At 37.0% G+C, this 19,675-nt stretch overlaps 1 protein-coding gene across 6 annotated transcripts in view; it reads left to right on the forward strand.

Annotated features, from left to right (window-relative positions):
- SUCO (SUN domain containing ossification factor) overlaps positions 1-19,675 on the forward strand; it is a 79,749-nt gene that overhangs the window by 14,588 nt on the left and 45,486 nt on the right. For 4 of the 6 annotated variants that reach the window (XR_010117631.1, XM_063627295.1, XM_063627296.1 and 1 more), the window contains exons 2-6: positions 4,657-4,771; positions 6,696-6,806; positions 9,298-9,452; positions 10,739-10,876; positions 11,102-11,252. Coding sequence is in view for 5 of the 6 variants with exons in the window: in XM_063627295.1 (XP_063483365.1) it covers positions 4,657-4,771; positions 6,696-6,806; positions 9,298-9,452; positions 10,739-10,876; positions 11,102-11,252 (670 nt within the window). In the remaining variant the exon portion in view is untranslated. The remainder of the gene's footprint in view (positions 1-4,656; positions 4,772-6,695; positions 6,807-9,297; positions 9,453-10,738; positions 10,877-11,101; positions 11,253-19,675) is intronic. The other 2 variants (XM_063627294.1, XM_063627298.1) reach the window with 1 other exon arrangement.

The raw sequence follows: 19,675 nt of genomic DNA on the forward strand, positions 1-19,675 counted from the left end.
TGACAGAGTGAGACCCTGTCTCAAAATAAATAAATAGATTTATGTACAGCGAAATGCGCAGATCTTAACTGTATAGTTGGATCAGTTTTGACATGTGCATACACCTGTGTAACTCACACCCCCTCAAGATATAGAATATTCTCATCACCCCAGAAAGTTCTATCATGTCCCTTTCTGGTGAATCCCCCAGAGGAAAATAGTGGTCTGATTTCTGTCACCATGGATTAGTTTTGCCAATTCTGGAACATCATCTAAATGGAGTTATACAGTATTTGCTCATGTGTTTGACTTCTTTTACTCAATGTAATGTCTGAGATTTACCCATTTTGTTTCCTTTGTCATTAATTAGTTCCTTTTTATTGCTGAGTAGTAGTACACTGTATGAATGTACTACAGTTTGTTTATTCTTCTGTTAGTGGTTATCTGGGCTGCTTCCAGGTTTTCGCTATTAGGAGTAAAAACTACTATGGACATTCTTGTACAAGTCTTTTTGTAGACATAGTTTTCATTGCTGTTGAGAATTACCTAAAAGTAGAATTGCAACTGCTGAAACAGATGGGTATTATATGGTTTTCGATACAATATCCTGAGAAAGTCACAACATCACTATAATATCCTGAGAAAGACACAACGAAGGATTCTGACTGAGAATACCTAATCTGAATCTGGTCATCATAATACATCAGACAAATCTCACATAAGAACCATACTATTTAAAAAGAAAAGGGACTGTAGCCTTCAAAAATGTTAGTGCTGCATAAAATAAAGCTTCAGAACTGTTCCAAGTTAAATGATACTGAATAGACATGACAAATGCAGGACATGATCATAGATTAAATTCCGTACTGGAGAAAGGAATTCTAAAAAAGACATTATTGGATTAATTGACAAAATTGCAATGTGGACAGTAAATTTTTGTGTCAATGTAACATTTACTGAAGTTGATAGCTGTATTGTAGTTATGCAAGAGAATATCCCTGTTCTGTGGAAATAGATATCACAGTATTTTAGAGGTAAGTTACTGGGAGAGAGGGAACAGAGGGAGAGAGGGAGGATGAGTGAGCATGGGCAAATGACAAATAGTGGAACAAATTAAGTAAAATATTAACAATGGATTGACAGCTAAGGCATTTGTAGATTTTTTTTTTGTACTATGCTGCCTACTCTTCTGAAATTCGAAATTATTTCCAAAAAAAAAATTTAAAAATGGTTTGAATTTTCTCCTGTGTGTGAGAAGTTGATAGATCCATTCAAGTTTATTTATCAGTCTGTTATCAGTTTTTTCCATTCCTTATGCCAGTTTTGCTATTTTTCTAGAAATTTATCCATTTCTCCTGTTTTCAAATATATTGTTATATATAGTTTATAATATTTTATAATTTTAAAAATGTTTCCTCTGTGGTTATTTTTTCTTTTTATTCCATATTGTGTTAATTTCCATTACTGTCTTCCCTTTATTGGTTTTGCCAGAAGTTTGTCTAATACTTTCTTCAAAGAACCAACGTTTGATTTTCTTAATTTTCTTTGCTGTTTTTTGTTCTCTATTTTAGCAATGCCTGTCCGTATATCCTTCCTTGTTTCTTTGCATTTGTACTCTCTTTTATCTTTTTGAGTTGAATGATTAGTTCTTTGGTTTTCAGCATTTGTCTTAATGTATTCAGAAGCATTGTTTTCCTGCTATTGTCTTATCTACATCCCACCAATTTTGATTGGTAGTCTTCTGCTGATTATTTCATAATGTTTCCTCTTTAACCTAAGGATTATTTTGCTACATATTTCTTGCTTCCAGGCTTGGGATATTGTTAGCTGTCTTTCTGTTATTTCAAATTTTGTTGCAGCGTGGTTGGAGAATATAATCTTTTAGAGCTTCAGTTTTTGGAATTTGAGGCTTCTTTTGAGGCTTTAGTTTATTATCGGTATTTGGGAAATATTCCACGTGTCCTTGAGAAGAATGTTTTAATTTATATATGGTATAAAATTCTGTATCTTTGATTGAGCTTCTTACATGGAATGTAAATATCATTTTGTCCACTTAATCTGTTATTTTGTGAGGTAATTTAAAATAGGCCACCGTAATTTTTGATTATTCTCTTTCCACCTGTAGCTTTGCCGGTGGTTGTAGTATATTTTCTACATTGTTAGGTGTATATATATTTGTAATTCTTTCTTCTTTTTACTCATAGATAATAAATCGCTGTCTTAATAACATAATGTTTTCCATCTTGTTTGGTTTCTGTGTTAATTAAAATGGCTACTTTGTTGTTTTTATATTTTCTTAAAACTGTATATACTTACTCAAATTTTTAAATGAGTTGAAAATTACCCCTAATGTTTCCTAACATAATAATTGGTACTTACTGGGTAATCTTACGTGCTTGTAAAGTTTCTTCATTAAAACTCAGAGGGAAACAATTCATTTGAAAGTGACAGACTCCAGTTTAGTTTTATTAGCCAAGCCTAATAATTGCAGACTCCTTCTTTGCAATTATTAGGCTTGGCTCATTTGCATATTAGCATATTCTTTATTGCACATTAATGTGTCTTTCTGGAATTCATTATTGTATTATTTTGCAAGATTTGATAGTATGATAAAAACAATTGTTAAAGATAGCTGGTTCAGTAATTCTACGTTAGGCAGATATAAAAAGCTGTCATTGCAAGCCATTGGATATCATTTTAAAAAGGTGTTTTTTTTTCCAATCACTTTCACATTAAAGAATGCTTTCTTCTGTAATGAAATCTCCCTTGGCACAATAAAGAATGTTTTCTGCTTTCTTAATGAAATCTTCTTGGCTCTTCAGTTGCTATATCCTTTAGAAAATTTTTCCTGAGTCCCTCTCCTGTTCTTTTTAGTAAGAATGAATTGATTTCTCTTTTACCCTAACACTTAACCATTATTTTTTGAAACACATAGTTGTAACATACACCCTTAAAATGGCAGGATGCCTAGAAATATTAAAGATCGTAGGTTGCCACAACAAGAAAAACTTGTCACCATACATTCAAGTTGAAAACCTTCCTTCAGGGGAAAAAAAAAAAATAGAAATACAGTTTCTAAAATGAAAGCAGTAGGTTTAAGAAAAGATTAAATCCCCAAAGTCTGTCTTTTAAACTTAGGCATTCCATTTCTTCTGGTGTTATTTGGGTGCTTCTGATAAACTAACCTAGACTGATTGCCCTCTATTCCCTGTTTACAGCTATATTCCTGGGATTTGTCTTTCTAGTCACCCTGGGGGTTTCCTTTGCCTCTGTTATCTCAGTATCATATTGCAGTAATTACTATAGTTTCATATAGATCTAGCCCCTCATATAAGAATATTCTTCACTATTTCTGGCTTTTTATATAAAAAGTCTGCCTTTTTACCACCTCAGTATGTGGTTTTCAAACTACCCCTATATATTATTTTGAATTGTGAAATTGACACTTTTTCCAAGTAAAAGGATTGTCAAATATTGGCAATTTCAAACAGTTCTACTTACTAGAAGATTTCTTGCGAAGTTTCTATCTGGACATGTTATTGTTTCTATCGTAAATGAGTACTTGTTATGGTTTGAGAGAGTGTTGATTTGCTTCTTAATTTTATACTTGGGAATATAATTTTTATATCTGGGACTTCTTTTAATAGGTGATTCTTTTGAATTTTCCAATTATGTAAACTCATCTGCAGTTAATGCAGATACACTCATTATTTGGAACTACACAGATAATTTTACTGTCTTTTCCATTTTTATGCCTCTTTTATCTTCATGTTTTGTAATGCTAATGAAAATGGACATTCTTGTCTTATTTCAGATCTATATAGGTGTCTTTTTAGGTTTCCTCAGTAAGTATAATACTGACTTTTAGTTTTATGTATTACATACGTATTTTCCATGTTAAATATATAATTATTCCTGTTTCATTATTGATTCTTAAAACATTGATGGATGTATAAGTTTATCAGATGTTTTTCAGTGGCTATGGATATAATCATAAGATATTTTTCCTTGATATTTTTGCATAGCAAATCAAGTTGATTTTATTATATTGGACTAGTTTTGAATGTCAGAGCTGAACTCTACTTGATAATAATTGTGGTATATTTCTCCTTTGGTGTGTTTCTAGAGACTTTCTTTTTTATTGTTTTCTTGATAAGTTTTGCATGTTATTTCATAAGTATTATTAACCTCTAGTATTCATTTATGTGTGTGCTATTTCTGTTAGTTTTTGATATCACTGGTAGGTTCTCTATGCAACAATAATTTGGAAGCTTCTATGCCTTTAAACAGTTGAGGTGACTTTAGGATTATCTGTTCTTAAATATTTGTTAGAATTTATAAGAACTGGTGGTACTTTCTGAGGAGGTTAGCTATTTGACAGCTTTCTGTGTTCGTTGTGTGATAATTACCAGATACTGCTTCTGGTGAAGACTTTCCTGTTGTACCTTCATGGAATTCATAATGTCTTACTTGGAATGCTGATAATAATGTTTATGTTTTTCTTATGCGTATTGATTTTCATCATTAAATTGTTAGAAGGTATTAGGATAGGAACCATCTGTCTGTTTATCGCCTCAAATTCTAGCCCATATAGAAATACGTTGAATTAACAACTTTTCTTCGTTCTTTCTCTTTCTCTTTTTCTGTTTGTTGGTGGTGGTGGTGGGCGTTTTACAGGCTTCCCAGCTGGCGTGTATGTTGTAAAGAGAGTTCTTCAGCTTCAGCGTCATCATATTACTCTCAAGATGACAACTGCGCACTAGAAAATGAAGATGTACAATTCCAGAAAAAGGTGCCTTAAATAAAGTTAACATTATAATTTGTGTGTCAGCTTTCTGAGAGTGTCTGAAAACATTCAGAATAAAAGTAATTTCAAAAATGCTATGCCATAATTTTTGGTGGAGATTCGTATTTTTCTTTGCTATTACTCAGGTAATTCTTAAATTATGATGGCTCAGAGATATTTATATGTTTATTCTTGTTGCTTGTATTTGGAATTTTGTAACATCCTTAGTCCTATAGTATAGGGTAGTGCATGTTCAGAGAGCTGAAAATGAGTGATTTGTTTTTAATGATCTGTAATAGAGTTTTTAAAGAAACCCCAATTTTGCAAATAAAAACTGTTAGAAATGAGTATTCCAGGGAGAATCTACACTCAGTGGCTTTGTAGTTTGTTTTATGTAATTCGGTGCAGTAAATATAAAGACTCCAAAAAACCTCATGGTCTTAAAACATGTATTATTTTACCATTCTAAATGATAAATGGAGAGTATTGACTTGATTTGGCTTTTGCCTTTAACTTCAGTGTATTTATTTAAAATTGCTGAAGTAATTTATATTGATATAAAATATTTATTATGTCTCATTCCTTTCCCCAAAGGAACAACAGTTTACTATTTCTTGTGAAAATGTTCGGACCTTGTTCTGTGGGTATAGATAACACCTTTATATATGTCCACAAATTAATATTTTTATTTCCATGAAAATATCGTATAAATATATTACAAATTGACATCCCCTTTCCCCTCCAGTGATAGCTCATATATCATCTTTTCATGTTGATATATTCTGAATGGCTGCATTTTAATCTTGTTATATAGACATTATTTATCAGTTGTTCTTTATTGACAAACTTTTGCATTTTGTTCCCTGCCATATGTGCACACGTGTGGGTGTGTGTATCAACACATACTTACAATTACATACTTGAGGGGTTTTTTGGCATATTTAGAGTGGTATATTTAAATTTAAGTTATGTTGGATATATTTCTGGGATGGAGCGTTTAAAATTTTGAAGACTTGCCGCATATCTCAAAAAAAACTATAATTTTATATTTTCACCCACACAGTATATAAGATTTTTATTTAATCCCCTTTTTGATGAAGCATTTTGCAAACAAATGTCATAAAAGTGAATTTAAGCAAAGCATTAAGGGGGAAAGCATGTTCTTTCAGTAAACATTTAGATACCTAGTATGAGCTAGATAGGCTCAGGTAAACAAAGATTGAATATAAACTTTTATGAAAGTTACACTCTAGAAGGCATAAAGGTATTAGAAATTCTAACTTGAATGTATATCAAAAAAGAGATGAAAGAGCTTTATGTACCTGCATTTGTCATATTTATTGGAGTTTTACTAGGTGCTTAAAACGGTGCTGGACGGCAAGACTAAAATGCTTTTTTTTTTTTTTTTGAGACGGAGTCTTGCTCTGTCGCCCAGGCTGGAGTGCAGTGGCACAATCTCGGCTCACTGCAAGCTCCGCCTCCCGGGTTCACGCCATTCTCCTGCCTCAGCCTCTCCGAGTAGCTGGGACTACAGGCGCCCGCCACCAGGCCCGGCTACTTTTTTTTGTATTTTTAGTAGAGACGGGGTTTCACCATGGTCTCGATCTCCTGACCTCGTGATCCACCCGTCTCGGCCTCCCAAAGTGCTGGGATTACAAGCGTGAGCCACCGCGCCCGGCCTTAAAATGCTTATTAAGAAATCAAATGAAGTTCTTGAACTGGTGTATTGCACATTTTAAGTGTTGTAGCAATGAGGGGATTCAAGGAAATAGACAATAATCCTGTAAACAAATGAAATTAATTAGAGTCAAATACACAAGTCAGTTTTTTGGTTTTAAAGTATGGAAAAAAAATGGTCTTCATATTGCTTTATAACTGTTGTGTAAAACAGTTTTATCAGGTGATTTTTGTTGTTGTTGTTGTTATATAGGATGAAAGAGACAGACCTATCAATGCCGAATCATTGGGAAAATCAGGTTCAAATTTACCTATTTCTCCAAAAGAACAAAAATTAAAAGACGATTCTATTGTGGATGTACAAGTAAGCTATGTTGCTTTGATTTTTAATAATATGTCATTTCAAACTACTTCACAAGATTGAAAACCTCTGGTCACTGTATTGTGTGTGTATTGTTAGTTTTTTCACTTTGAGGTACTCTGTAACTGGACTTACGATTACTTACCTGCTAATAGTACTACTTTTGAGAACATGTAAAATTACAGATAATAATAATAATAAATGTGACTAATCTCTTGGTAGTAAAAGTTGGAGTATAAATCCTCATTTCTTCCTTGGTTCTATTTTGGTTCATTATGATGTATTTTGTCTCTTCAGATTTTCAGTTGTTAGGAAATTTTTTTCTAACCCGAATCACTTGGAACAAAAGGAAGTATTTTTATGTAGAACACAGAGTATTTTGATAACCAAGATTTCCACTTATTGTGGGTATGAATAGATAATAGGTCAAAATATGTTTTTTCCCTTTTTCTCTCATATTACATTCTGAATATTATTTTGTGCACCAGACTTTATGAAAAATACTAAAAACTAGAATATATACACCATAAAGTGATCAGAATGCTGAGGTATCTGGAAACCGTGTAATATCAGTAATGGCTGAAGGAACTGGGGATATTTGATCTGTAGGCAGGAAGACTAAGGAAAAACTAAAATCTCGAATATTAAAAAAAGAACATACATTTCAACTCAGAATGAGGGAGAATTCTTTCTTTTTAAACAAATACAGCCTTGGCTATTTTTTTTTTTTCATTTTTTATTTTTTAACCTTGTACTTTTTGCAAGGGCCAGAGCTATTTTATAACTTACTGAGTTATCTAAAGCAATAGAATTAGTTTCATTTTATTGGATTCTGGAAGACATTTGTCAAGGGTTTATGCATAGGAGTAAGAGGAAAGTGATACTTGTAGCCCTTACAATTGTATGACTATCCTGAACACTCCTACCGTTATTCATAAAACTTTTATTATGATGTAGTTGCACTCAAATACTTCCGAGTGCTTACCATGTCTTGTATACCTATATTGTTCATTACAGTGGCCACTAGCCACATGTGGCCGTTAAGCACTTGAAATGTGGCTAGTCCAAATTGAAATTTACTGTAAGTGTAAAATACACATTGGATTTTGAAGACTTAATTGAAAAATACCATGTAGGCCAGGCACAGTGGATCACCTGAGGTCAGGAGTTCAAGACCAGCCTGGCCAACATGGTGAAACCCTGTCTCTACCAAAAATACAAAAATTAGCCAGGTGTGGTGGTGCACGCCTGTAGTCTCAGCTACTCAGGAGGCTAAGGCAGGAGAATTGCTTGAACCCAGGAGGCGGAGGTTGCAGTGAGTCGAGATCATGCCACTGCACTCCAGCCTGGGCGACAGAGTGAGACTCTGTCTCAAAAAAAAAAAAAAGCGTAAAGTATCTCATTTTTAAATTTTGAATACACGTTCATATGGTAATATAGTATTTGATAATAAGGCAGTAGTCATTTTCTCAAGGCCTCCATCATAAAAGTGCAGATGACTATTTATATTTTTTGTGAATTTCTCAATGTAAATAATTCCCCAAATGATCATACTTTCTATTCTCCGGACTGCATGCCTTGATATTTTTTTCTGCTCTTGTACTGGCCCTCCTTTTCTTTAATGCCTAGCTCTTCCAATTCATAATAGTCCTTAGTTTCTTTTTCTTTGAGCTGAACATGAGTACCTCTCACTTGATATTCATTTATTGAGCATTTAAACACCTACTATCTGCTAGGTACTGTGCTAGACACTGGGAATATGAGGATCAAGAGAACATAGTTCTTACTGAGGACATTTATAGAATAGTTGAAGAAGAGAGGGAGACGTGAATAATGGCAATTGAGTTTTTATAGATGCAGTGATAAAAGTGTACAGAGAACACTGGAGGCATAGAGGAAAGGGAGTAGTTAATTCTGTTTAGGGTTGGTCTTGGAGGAGAAGGTGCTGATAGAGGTTTTCAAATATGAACAGGTGTTAGGTAGATTTCACATTGTGTTTTGGAGGACTGAAAGGCCCAGGGCATTCAAGACTGAAGGAGCAGCAAGAATCATTTATTGCTTCACGGTGTTACTTGAACATACCTTGTATTGTTGCTTATTGATACACATTATTTCCTAAACTGCTCAGGGTCAAGAACTATGTATTGTACTGTTTTGTACATGTCCATAGGGTTTCTTTGTTGCTATTATAATTCATCAATTAGAGAAGAGGGAAATCTCTGTAGGTCCTGATGCAAAGTAGGAAATAGGTAGGGAGAAAGTTCTTTCCTAGTTTATGAAATGCCATGAAAAATGCTTAGGGCCTGTATTTTCATATGAAATATATTCCTTAGGGTGGTAGTATTAGAAGAAAGGATTTTTATAAAAGTACTTTTTTTGTGAACATTTTTTATATTGTCATTTTTCAGAAATGCTTTCCATAAATGCCCATTCTGCTAAAGAGATGTTATATTAATCTCAACATTTAATTTAGCTGACTTGTTTTTTTAAACAGAATACAGAGTCAAAAAAGTTAAGTCCACCGGTGGTGGAGACACTCCCTACAGTTGATTTGCATGAAGAGTCTTCTAATGCAGTTGTGGACAGTGAAACTGTTGAAAATATTTCCAGCTCATCTACCTCAGAAATCACTCCAATCTCAAAGCCTGAGTAAGTCATTACAAAAAACAAACACAAAAAAGAATCTCCTTAGTTAGTGATAGAAAAATTTCCTTAAAAGATAAAGCAGCTTGATACTCAAGTTTGAAGTTTAGGCTATATAGCAGACCTAAATTACAGTGCTTGTGTTTTGTGTGCGTATGTGTGCATGCCGTTGTGTGTTTTGAATGTAATGATTTTATAACAAGTTTATTTAGCTAACTAACTCAATGAAGTTGATAGATCCCAGATGTGAAATCTCTATATAGTCTAAGTAAAGTAAGGTTCTACTTAGGAAACAGTGCTTATCTGAATTATCTTCCCTATAATTATCAACTCAAATGTCAGGTTATTCATTTCCATTAAGTATCACTGTCATTTCATTCATTTGTATGTCTTCATGTGAATCGCTACCTTTTTCAAACTCGGTAATAAATATTCAGAATGTTTAGGTTTAAGTGATCCTTAATTTAGAAAATTTGTTATGTGCTTCTCCTAGCTCCTTCCTGCAGCAGTCCAAAGAACAAAACAAAATGTCCTTCTCTTAATACTACATTAAGCATTTCCTTTATCAAATGAGTTAATATAAATAAAGTGCAAGAAGAATAACTGGTACATAGGATAAATGTGTCAGTTAATATCACCCTTGCTTCTCAAGAATGTAAGGGCCTGGGTTGAAGAAGTTGCACAAGATATTATGGTTACCATTTAGGAGCTTGTCTCAGTATGGGCCAGGGAACAGAAGACATGTTGAGAAATAATGATAGTATTTACACGTTTAGATTTAAATGATTCAGGAGGAATTTAAGGCTAGATACTATATATCTGAAGAGTGAGTTCTGTACTTTCATTATATTAAAAATGACGTTAATGAAATGGAGGTGAGGCAGGGAAAAATATGAAGGTTTATATTTTAAAAATGAAATTCTAAGAACACCTTAAAATTTTAGTGAAATGCCTTGAGATAATGACTTTTGAAGGATGCCATAAGTAACAACTTTAATGCTGGTAGAATTAATATAGTAATGTTGGAAATTAAACTTTAGAGAAGATACATTGAGAATAAGTAATTTTTAAAAATCTTATTTTTGAAAGACCAAATATTAACCTCATATTTGGTAAGTAGTTATTTAGAAGCTGAGGACAATAACAGATCAAGTCAGCAATTGACTTTACATGATTTAAAATTTTCTTTCTTTGGTTTACATTATGTTTTGGAAATCACTAATAGTGTTTTTAATGTATATTACTTCAAGTTTATTTAATTACCAGATTATGTTTCTTGTTTCTTTTTTTAGTGAAATAGAAAAATCTGGTACTATTCCGATAGCCAAACCAAGTGAAACCGAGCAGTCTGAAACTGATTGTGATGTTGGTGAGGCCCTTGATGCTAGTGCTCCAATTGAACAACCTTCTTTTGTCAGTCCACCTGACAGGTGGGTAGGAGCAGTTGTTTGTCCTTCTTATGATTCTGTAATAACAGCAGTGTCCTGTTTGAATGGACTTTGGTGTGTGTTAAATTCCACTTTGATTGAGAGGAAGCTGATCTCTGTGTTTCTTCCTTGGTTTACTTTGTGCATGAGTTGAAAGGAATTTAGATTGTATAGAATTTGTTATCCAGTAACATCTGTTTATTTAATATATCTTTTGGTTTTAAACAGCCTTGTTGGCCAGCATATAGAAAATGTATCATCTTCACATGGTAAAGGAAAGATAACAAAATCAGAATTTGAATCAAAAGTTTCAGCTACTGAACAGGGCGGTAGTGATCCAAAATCTGCATTGAATGCTTCAGATAATTTAAAAAATGAGGTAGGTATATAACTTGCACTATCTCTTACTTCTTTATGTAATGCATTTTTGTTATTAGCTAAGCTCATAATAATTTGCTAACTATATTTGTCATAAAATCAGGGAGATTAAGTAGACAATAACATGTGGAACTAACACGAACTGTGTTCCCTGAAAGCAAGTGATTCTGTTTCCAATATAGTGTTTATTACATAAAGTTGTTTCAAGTGTGAACTCTCTTTGGTTATATATTATTAAATGATTTTGTGCCACCCACAGCTGTTTGATACCAGATACGTAAAGTCCTTATTTAATCAGCTTCTTAGAAAGCTATCTAGAAGAAGGTATGACTAATTACATTTAATTATCTTCAGAATATAAGTTAATAATACAAGGTTAAATTTAGGCTCTTCAATCAGAAGTATTTTAATGGAACATTTTACCTTTCATTATTTGTGTGCAAAATACAACCAGACCACCTTATATTTTAGAGTGTGATTCTTATAATTAAGACAGGGCTTATCACAGTGGAACAGTTTTACTTTCTTTTCTCCTTCTGAGTTCTACCTTGACTTCATGTATTGTAGAATTTCTTGAAGTAGTATCAACACAGCAATTTAAACTTCCCTCAGGTAAGCAGTAACTAAGTTACAGAGATGAAGTATATCCATAAATTTAACAAAAACAAAAATAAATAGGGTCCAAGAGTGGTTCAGTGTGCTGACTACCACATCCATATTTATTCCTCTTTAATTTGGGGATCTTTTGTTCTCTGCTTTCTTTTTCACGTATTTTCAGTGAATCTTCACTTACGACTAAACTTCATTCTGGAGACTTTCACTATCACGGGACCAACTGTTCTGATGATGTTTCTTACAAATATAGGAGCTCAGCATTTCATAGTCTAACATCTTGAAGGAACTACTTTTCTCAGTGATACCAAATCACGCATATGTTAAAGTTGAGTTGTCAGATAATCATATCCATGAATAAAATTAGACAAACATTAAAACACATCTTTGAAGGTATTTATAATAATGTCAAATGTAAAATTCAAGCATGGCAGCTAACTTTGTCCTAGATTTGCTTGTTCTCCTTAGCAGACTGAAATTTCTTTATTACCTAAGAGACTTAAACTGTTTGTGAGTCTATGCTAATCGGCAAAAGAGTAGAATTTTAATTAACTGTATTAATTACTTTCTAAATGAATTAGTATCCCAGAAAAATCATGGCAGATAATGAGCACATTATGAGTAATAGCCAATAGTTTTATGTAGTATCCACTTCAGAATAACTCTGCCCCGTTAAGTTTGTGTGAGTGGGAGAGAATTTGCTTTCTGATGCCTTGTGCTAGCCTCTTATTTCAAGGATCTGTGAGACACTGATTGCGGTACTTAAACAGAGAATGTTTACAAACTGATTTTATTGTATCGTTTATAGACAGTGCAATTCAAAGTGATTTTTATTGTATTTGTTCTCTTATTTGTTGCTAGGAGGGTATAGTGATTTCTTTGGCTGGGCTTCAAAGGGTAAATGTATGTTCTTTTTGTTGCAATTTTTGTATTTGAGCTTTACTTTGTTAGTATCTCAGCTAGGTAAATTTTTATAAGTGTATGTTTCTTGTTTATTTTCTCAATGTATCTGATGCAGGACAGGCAAGCTCCAAAATTAGTGCTTAGCCCGGGGTGGGGGGGTGGGGGGGGTGGGGGTCTTGGCTTAGCCCAGGAAAGAATTCAAGGGCAAGCCAGTGGTATTAAACAGCGACTTTAATTGAAGTGGCAGTGTACAGCAGCAGCAGCAGAGGTACGGCTCTTTGTGGAGTAGGGCTACCCCATAAGCACTGTGCCCAGAATAGCAGCTCAGAAGCAGTTCTGCAGTCATGCTTATATACAGTTTTAATTATATGCAAATTAAAGGGTAGTTTATGCAGAAATTTCTAGGAAAAAGTGGTAACTTCTGGGTTGTCAGGCAGTTGTTATGGGAAGGGGTGGTAACTTTTGGGTGTTGCCATGGAAAGAGGTGATAACTTCCAGGTGTTGCTGTGGCAGTGGTAAACAGACGTAGCACATTGGTGGGCTTGGCTTACAGAAATTTGCTTCCGTCTGGGACCTGTTTTAGCTCAATTTGATCTGATGTCCAAGACCTGCCTCCAGAATTGAATCCCACCTCCCTACCTCATTCTTCCCTCAGAGATTGGATACTCCTCCTTAATCTTAAGAAGGCTGCACAAGGACAGAGATCCATCTTCTGTAACTGCTTCCTGCTGAGTTTACAGTGTAGGCCCTGTCTAGCACCAGATAAGTGAAAATCTCTGGATAACTGATAGGGGCCCAGAGACAGGATGAGTTGGAAGCCTTGTGCTAACATTGTCTTTACCTGGAACTGTCGTAATCTAAGACAAAACTTTACTAAGAGGTTAAACAAGCAAGGACCAAAAATTAGTATCAAGACAGCCTTCAAAGGTGCTAGATGAGGTAGGTAAAAGCCAGTTGAGACTTGCAAAGGCACTTTTGATAGTTGACCAGATATAGTTGCACTAAGTGCCCTGGTTATATCTGTAATCAGGTAGTTTACTCATAGATCTTTTGAATGTTAATCTCAACCTGTCTGGAGTTGTTCATATATGTGCAGCAGGATTTATCAATAACTGCACATACTCTACCTTGTTCAGCTAGTAAATAGTCCAGTGCTAGTCTGTTATTGAGAAATACATTTGCCAAAGAGTCTAGGGACTCTTGAATTCTCTTTAGTGCATGACCTGTGTTGGTGGCTAAGGATTCTAGGGTTTGAGTCAAGTTGTTTAAGGTTCACTTTAAGCAAAGCCACCCAAGGGTACTGCTGCCCTGATTCCTACCAGAATTAATCCTATTGCTCATTTACTTCTGGTGTTATTATGACCGTGACCCCTGAAGGGGCAAGAGTGGCTAACATATATTCACCTCAGTTCCAAGTTTTGATACATAAGAGAAAGCTACTCCTAAAAGAGCAGATGTTGACTTTTAACTATTCAGAATTAAAAAACAAAATCAGATGACTATCTGGGGAGTCAGGAGTGATTATGGGGTGTGACTTCTTCCCATTCATGGCCACAAAGAAAAATGAGCTGAATTGGGGCACAAATGGAGACCCTATGGGGTGTGATCTTTATTCTTTGTTGCCAACTTGATTCTATAGAGATACTTTCCCCCATTCTAATGGGGGTGGTTGAACAATCTTTGTTTTCTGAAAGAGGGTGGCACTGCCACCTTCCCAGACTAGATAGTTGTTTTTCCCCTGTATATTCTAATCCAGGAGAAGCCACCATATATGGTCTCCTTGCTTTCAAGTGGAATCCCATTTACCTCGCTGCAGCATTGGTATCTTTGCAGCTAGAGTTGTATTCAGAGCATTGCAGGGAAACTTCTGCTTTAGTGTCATTAACATAAAAGGTGCAGAAGGTAGGATCATGAGTGCACTGGAGGTATACATACCCAACTTCCCAGGTCCAGGTAATGGTGGGGAGGTTCAGGTGGATTTTGTTCAGTGGGGGGAGTTCGTTCCACTTATCAAGTAAGGGTTTGGGTATTTCAGGATTGCTGTGGTTAGTTAGGAGGTCTGTGGGGGGTGTTTGTGAGATTTTTTGGATAAGCCAGAAGATTGAAATCTTTATCCTGGGGATGTTGATGACGAATCTAGCAACCATGAAGGTGGTGCCCTGATGCTACAATTTTTGAAATATTTACTGTAGAATTATGTTTCTACCCACACTAGCTCAGGGTAATTGGGAGAGCAAACAAGATTAATAGTGACAACATGATATCTGTGGTTGGGCCTTGGCATGGCCTCTACACCCAACAAGGACAAGAGAGTGTTTCCTAGGAGGTTGTCTAAAGTGATCGAAAAGACGTATTACACTATTTTGCTCCCCCACTGCTCAAAAGGGTTCAAGGACCAATGAGTACCCACTCACCTCTACTCTTGTCTGGCCCAGAACATCCCCTGGCTACAAGTCCCCTGACTCCAAGTCCCCTGGCCACAGGGTTCCCACCAAGGGACACAATTGACCTGGGGCAGGCAGCATACTATCTCAGCATCGGCACAGGAGAAAATAAAATCTTTGCCATTAACATCGCATCCAGCACCTTCTGACAACAAGGAGGAATACAAAACAAAAATCAAAATCCACAGCCCCCCAACAGACTGAACAGATGCTCCCTTCCTGGCCAAAGGGAATGGATTTGGGCAGGCACCTACCAGCCCCCTAAACACTTCTAAGCAATATAAGAGTCAAAACCAAAAGCCAAAATAAGTTACACATCAATAAAAAAACAACAGCATAGAATTAAGCTACACTGGAAGAAAACACTGCTCCCACTGACCTCTCTCTAAGACTAAACATTTTAGCCCCAGGCCACGACGGCAGTTGTAGTTGGAGGAGAAAAACTCACAGGAGCTGACAAAAAAAGCTAAAAGAGTTAAATGAATATGAGAAGCTTTCAAAAGAATAGATTACAAGATTGAAAAGCAAAATTTCTGGTAATTTAGCAAATTAACATTTTAAGAAAATTGGGTTTTAACATGTAGACCATTCTTTTTTTTTGAGATGGAATCTTGCTCTGTTGCCAATCTGGAGTGCAGTGGTGCGATCTCTGCTCACTGCAACCTCCGCCTCCTGGGTTCAAGTGATTCTCTTGCCTCAGCCTCCCGTAGCTGGGACTACAGGCGTGCACCACCATACCCAGCTAATTTTTGTATTTTTAGTAGAGACAGGGTTTCACCATGTTGGCCATGGCCAATATGATCTCGATTTCTTGACCTCGTGATCCACCCACCTCAGCCTCCCAAAATGCTGGGATTACAGGTGTGAGCCAGTGCACCCAGTTACACCATTCTTTAGAAAGTGTGTTGTAAACAATTTCCTTTTAATTATACCAAGTTTAATCATACACAAAATTTATTTTATAAAAGTCTCCTTTATGAACCTTGTCATGACATAACACAGACCCTCTACAACATGCTTGAATTTTCTTACTTGTCTGATGTGGTTTAGCTCTGTGTCCCCACCCAAATCTCATGTTGAGTTGTAATCCCCACATGTTAGAGGAGCGGCCAGATGGGAGGTGATTGAATTGTGGGGGTGGAATTTCCCCTTGCTGTTCTTGTGACAGTGAGTGACTTCTCATGAGATCTAGTTTAAAAGTGTGTAGTGCTTACCCTTTCACTCTCTTCCTCCTGCACTGCCATGTAAAGAAGGTACTTGCTTCCCCTTTGCCCTTCTGCTGTGATTGTAAGTTTCCTGAGCCCTCCCCAACCATTCTTCCCGTACAACCTAAGAAACTGTGAGTCAATTAGAAATTAAACCTCTTTTCTTCGTAAAACACCCAGTTTCAAGTAGTTCTTTATAGCAGTGTGAGAACAGACTAATACAGAAAATTGGTACCAGAGAAGTGGGGCATTGTTAAAAAGACACTTGAAAATATGGAGGTGACTTTGGAACTGGGAAATGGGCAGAGGTTGGACAGTTTGGAGGGCTCAGAAGACAGGAAGATAACAGAAAGTTTGGAACTTCCTAGAGACTTGTTGAATGGTTTTGACCAGAATACTGATAGTGTTACGCACAGTGAAATTCAGGCTGAGGTGGTTTCAGATGGAGATGAGGACTCATTGGGAATTTGAGCAGAGGCGCCTCTTGCTGTGATTTAGCAAAGAGCCTGGTGGCATTGTGCCTCTGCTTTAAGGATCTGTGGAACTTTGAACTTGAGAGAGATGATTTAGGGTATCTGGCAGAAGAAATTTCCAAGCAGTAAAGTATTCAAGATGTGGCTTGGCTACTTCTAAAAGCCTGTGCTCATTTGCATAAACAAAGAAATGGCCTAAAACTGGAACTTATATTTAAAAGGGAGGCAGAGTATAAAAGTTTGGAAAATTTGCAGCCTGACTATGTGGTAGAAAAGAAAAACCCATTTACTGGGGAGGGATTCAAGCCTGCAGAAGTTTGCGTAAGTAAAGAGGAGCCAAATGTTAATAGCCAAGAAAGTGGGGGAAATGCTTTTAGGGCATTTCAGACACCTTCATGGCAGCCCCTCCCATCACAGGCCAGGAGGCTTAAGAGGGAAAAATGGTTGCATGGGCCAGGCCCAGGGTCCTGCTGCTCTGTGCAGCCTCGGGACATGGCACGCTGCATCTCAGCTGCTCCAGCTTCAGCTGTGGTTGAAAGGGGCAAAGGTACAGATCAGGCCATTGCTTCAAAGCGTGCAAGCCCCAAGCCTTTGCAGCTTCCGTGTGGTATTGGGCCTATGAGTGCAAAAAGGGCAGGAGTTGAGGTTTGGGGACTTCTGCCTAGATTTCAGAGGATGTATGGAAATGTCTGGATGTCCAGGCCGAAGTCTGCTGCAGGGACAGAGCCCTCATGGAGAACCTCTACAAGGGCAGTGCAGAGGGGAAATATGGGGTGGGAACCCCCAACCCCCAGCATCCCCACTGGGGCACTGCCTAGTGGAGCTGTAAGAAGAGGGCCACCATCCTCCAGACCCCAGAATGTTAGATCCACCAACTGCTTGCACCGTGCACCTTGAAAAGTTGCAGGCACTCAACACCAGCTCCTGAAAGCCGTTATGGGAGCTCTATCCTGCAGAACCACAGGGGTGGAGCTGCCCAGGGCCTTGGTAATGAATGAGTTCTCACGTGATCTGGTTGTTTAAAAGTGTGTTGCACTTCCCCCTTCATTCTCTTCCTCCTCCGCCACCTTGTGTAGAAGGTGCTTGCTTCCCCTTCACTCTTCTACCATGATTGTAAATTTCCTGAGGCCTCCTCAACTGTGTTTCCTGTACAGCCTGCAGAACTGTGAGTCAGTTAAACCTTTTTTTTTTTTCATAAATTACCCAATCTCAGGTTGTTCTTTATAGCAGTGTGAGAATGGACTAATATGTTGTCCTGTACTACCTCTTTCTTGAATAACCAGACATTTTACTTTAGGACAAGGATTTACTATGCAAGATTTCTCCCTCATATGAAATTACTCTTTTTTTATATCCTTTGCAAAACAAAGAGAAAACATTTTGTATCCATAACATTCTTTATGTCTCTCTTTTCTACCTAATGGTTTCCTTATATTTTGAACTTCCCTTTTAGTAACTTCCAAATTAAACAAAACTTTTTTCCCAATAAAAAATACATTTCTTTAGCACATTTATGTAAACCTAGCAAGAAATCCTGAACTGCCTACCAGACATTAGAATTTTATAGATGAGAACCATTTTACCATTTTTAGATTTTATACCATACAATAAGCTCAATCCTATTCTATTCTGTTCTGTTCTTTCTATTCTCATGCCATTTTAATGATTTTAAAGCCTATGCACATAAGTAATTTACCTAGGAAAAGGTTGCCAAAGGGGAGACCTCAGAGGCCCTGACTTGCTGGAGAACCTACCTGGTAGCGGAGACACTGAGAAAATAGGTAGCCACTTGTTGACTGCTGTAGATGGCTGTCCATTTGAGGTCAGGAGCCTGTGAACTCCCAATTCCTTTGACCAAGAGGGGCAGTTACAAGCAAAGCAGTTATAACACAGTTCCCAAGAAGGGGTTGCAACTGGCTGTTAGGAAAATAATACTTCTAACTTTAGGACAGAAAGGGGCAAGACTAATATTCCCCTAGGGAAAGGGGCTATAACCCACAGTCCTAAAGGGAATGTCAGTTTCAAAAACCCCAGCGCATCTGGGGTGCAGTCTATAATACCAATGCTGAAAACCCAGAGTGCCTGCATTTCAGCCAATGAGGGTCCCCTCACCAATGCCAAAAACGCTAGTGCACCCCGGGTGCAGCCAACAGTGTCCCACGACCTAGTTGAGGTCACAGAATGTGACTCTGGTGTCCCAGAGTCAACACACTGGGGGAACCTCTCACAACTAAGCGTCCCACCTTAAACAATTGCCCACACACAGTTAACAGAAAGTTAAAAGCAAACAATAAGACTGCACACATTTTAGGATTGAAAATGAAATGACTGGTGGAATAATGAAATAGAAGGGCAAGGACCAGTGGAAGAGGTGCTCAGGATGTGTTTCAGGGCACACTAACGATGGGGACTTTTAACTGACCACTTAGCCAAAGGCTTTTATTCCCTAGCTTACCTGATATTATGGGGGGTGGTAGAGGGGACACACCCATCCACAGAAGCCAAAATGTGACTGATCTTCCACATGGGATTTGAGTGAAGGTCTCTCCAGGTTCCCTCATCTAGAGTGGGCTCAGCTGCTGCAGTGGGAGGGGCTAGCACAGGGGCTGGTAACCTACCGGGCTGCCTGTCAGAGCAGTGGGTCCCATATGAGGCAGTGGCACTATGGCCACTTGCTCGTCTGCTCAGCTGTGCTATCTGCCAGGGAAAATGATGGCTCTCAAAAGAGCCTTTGATTAGTGTTAGAGCTCAGGTGTTACAGCTCTGCTTAGTTACCTCTCTGCCCAT

This window comes from Symphalangus syndactylus, chromosome 12, assembly GCF_028878055.3.
Source record: "Symphalangus syndactylus isolate Jambi chromosome 12, NHGRI_mSymSyn1-v2.1_pri, whole genome shotgun sequence".
NCBI classification, from domain to species: domain Eukaryota; kingdom Metazoa; phylum Chordata; class Mammalia; order Primates; family Hylobatidae; genus Symphalangus; species Symphalangus syndactylus.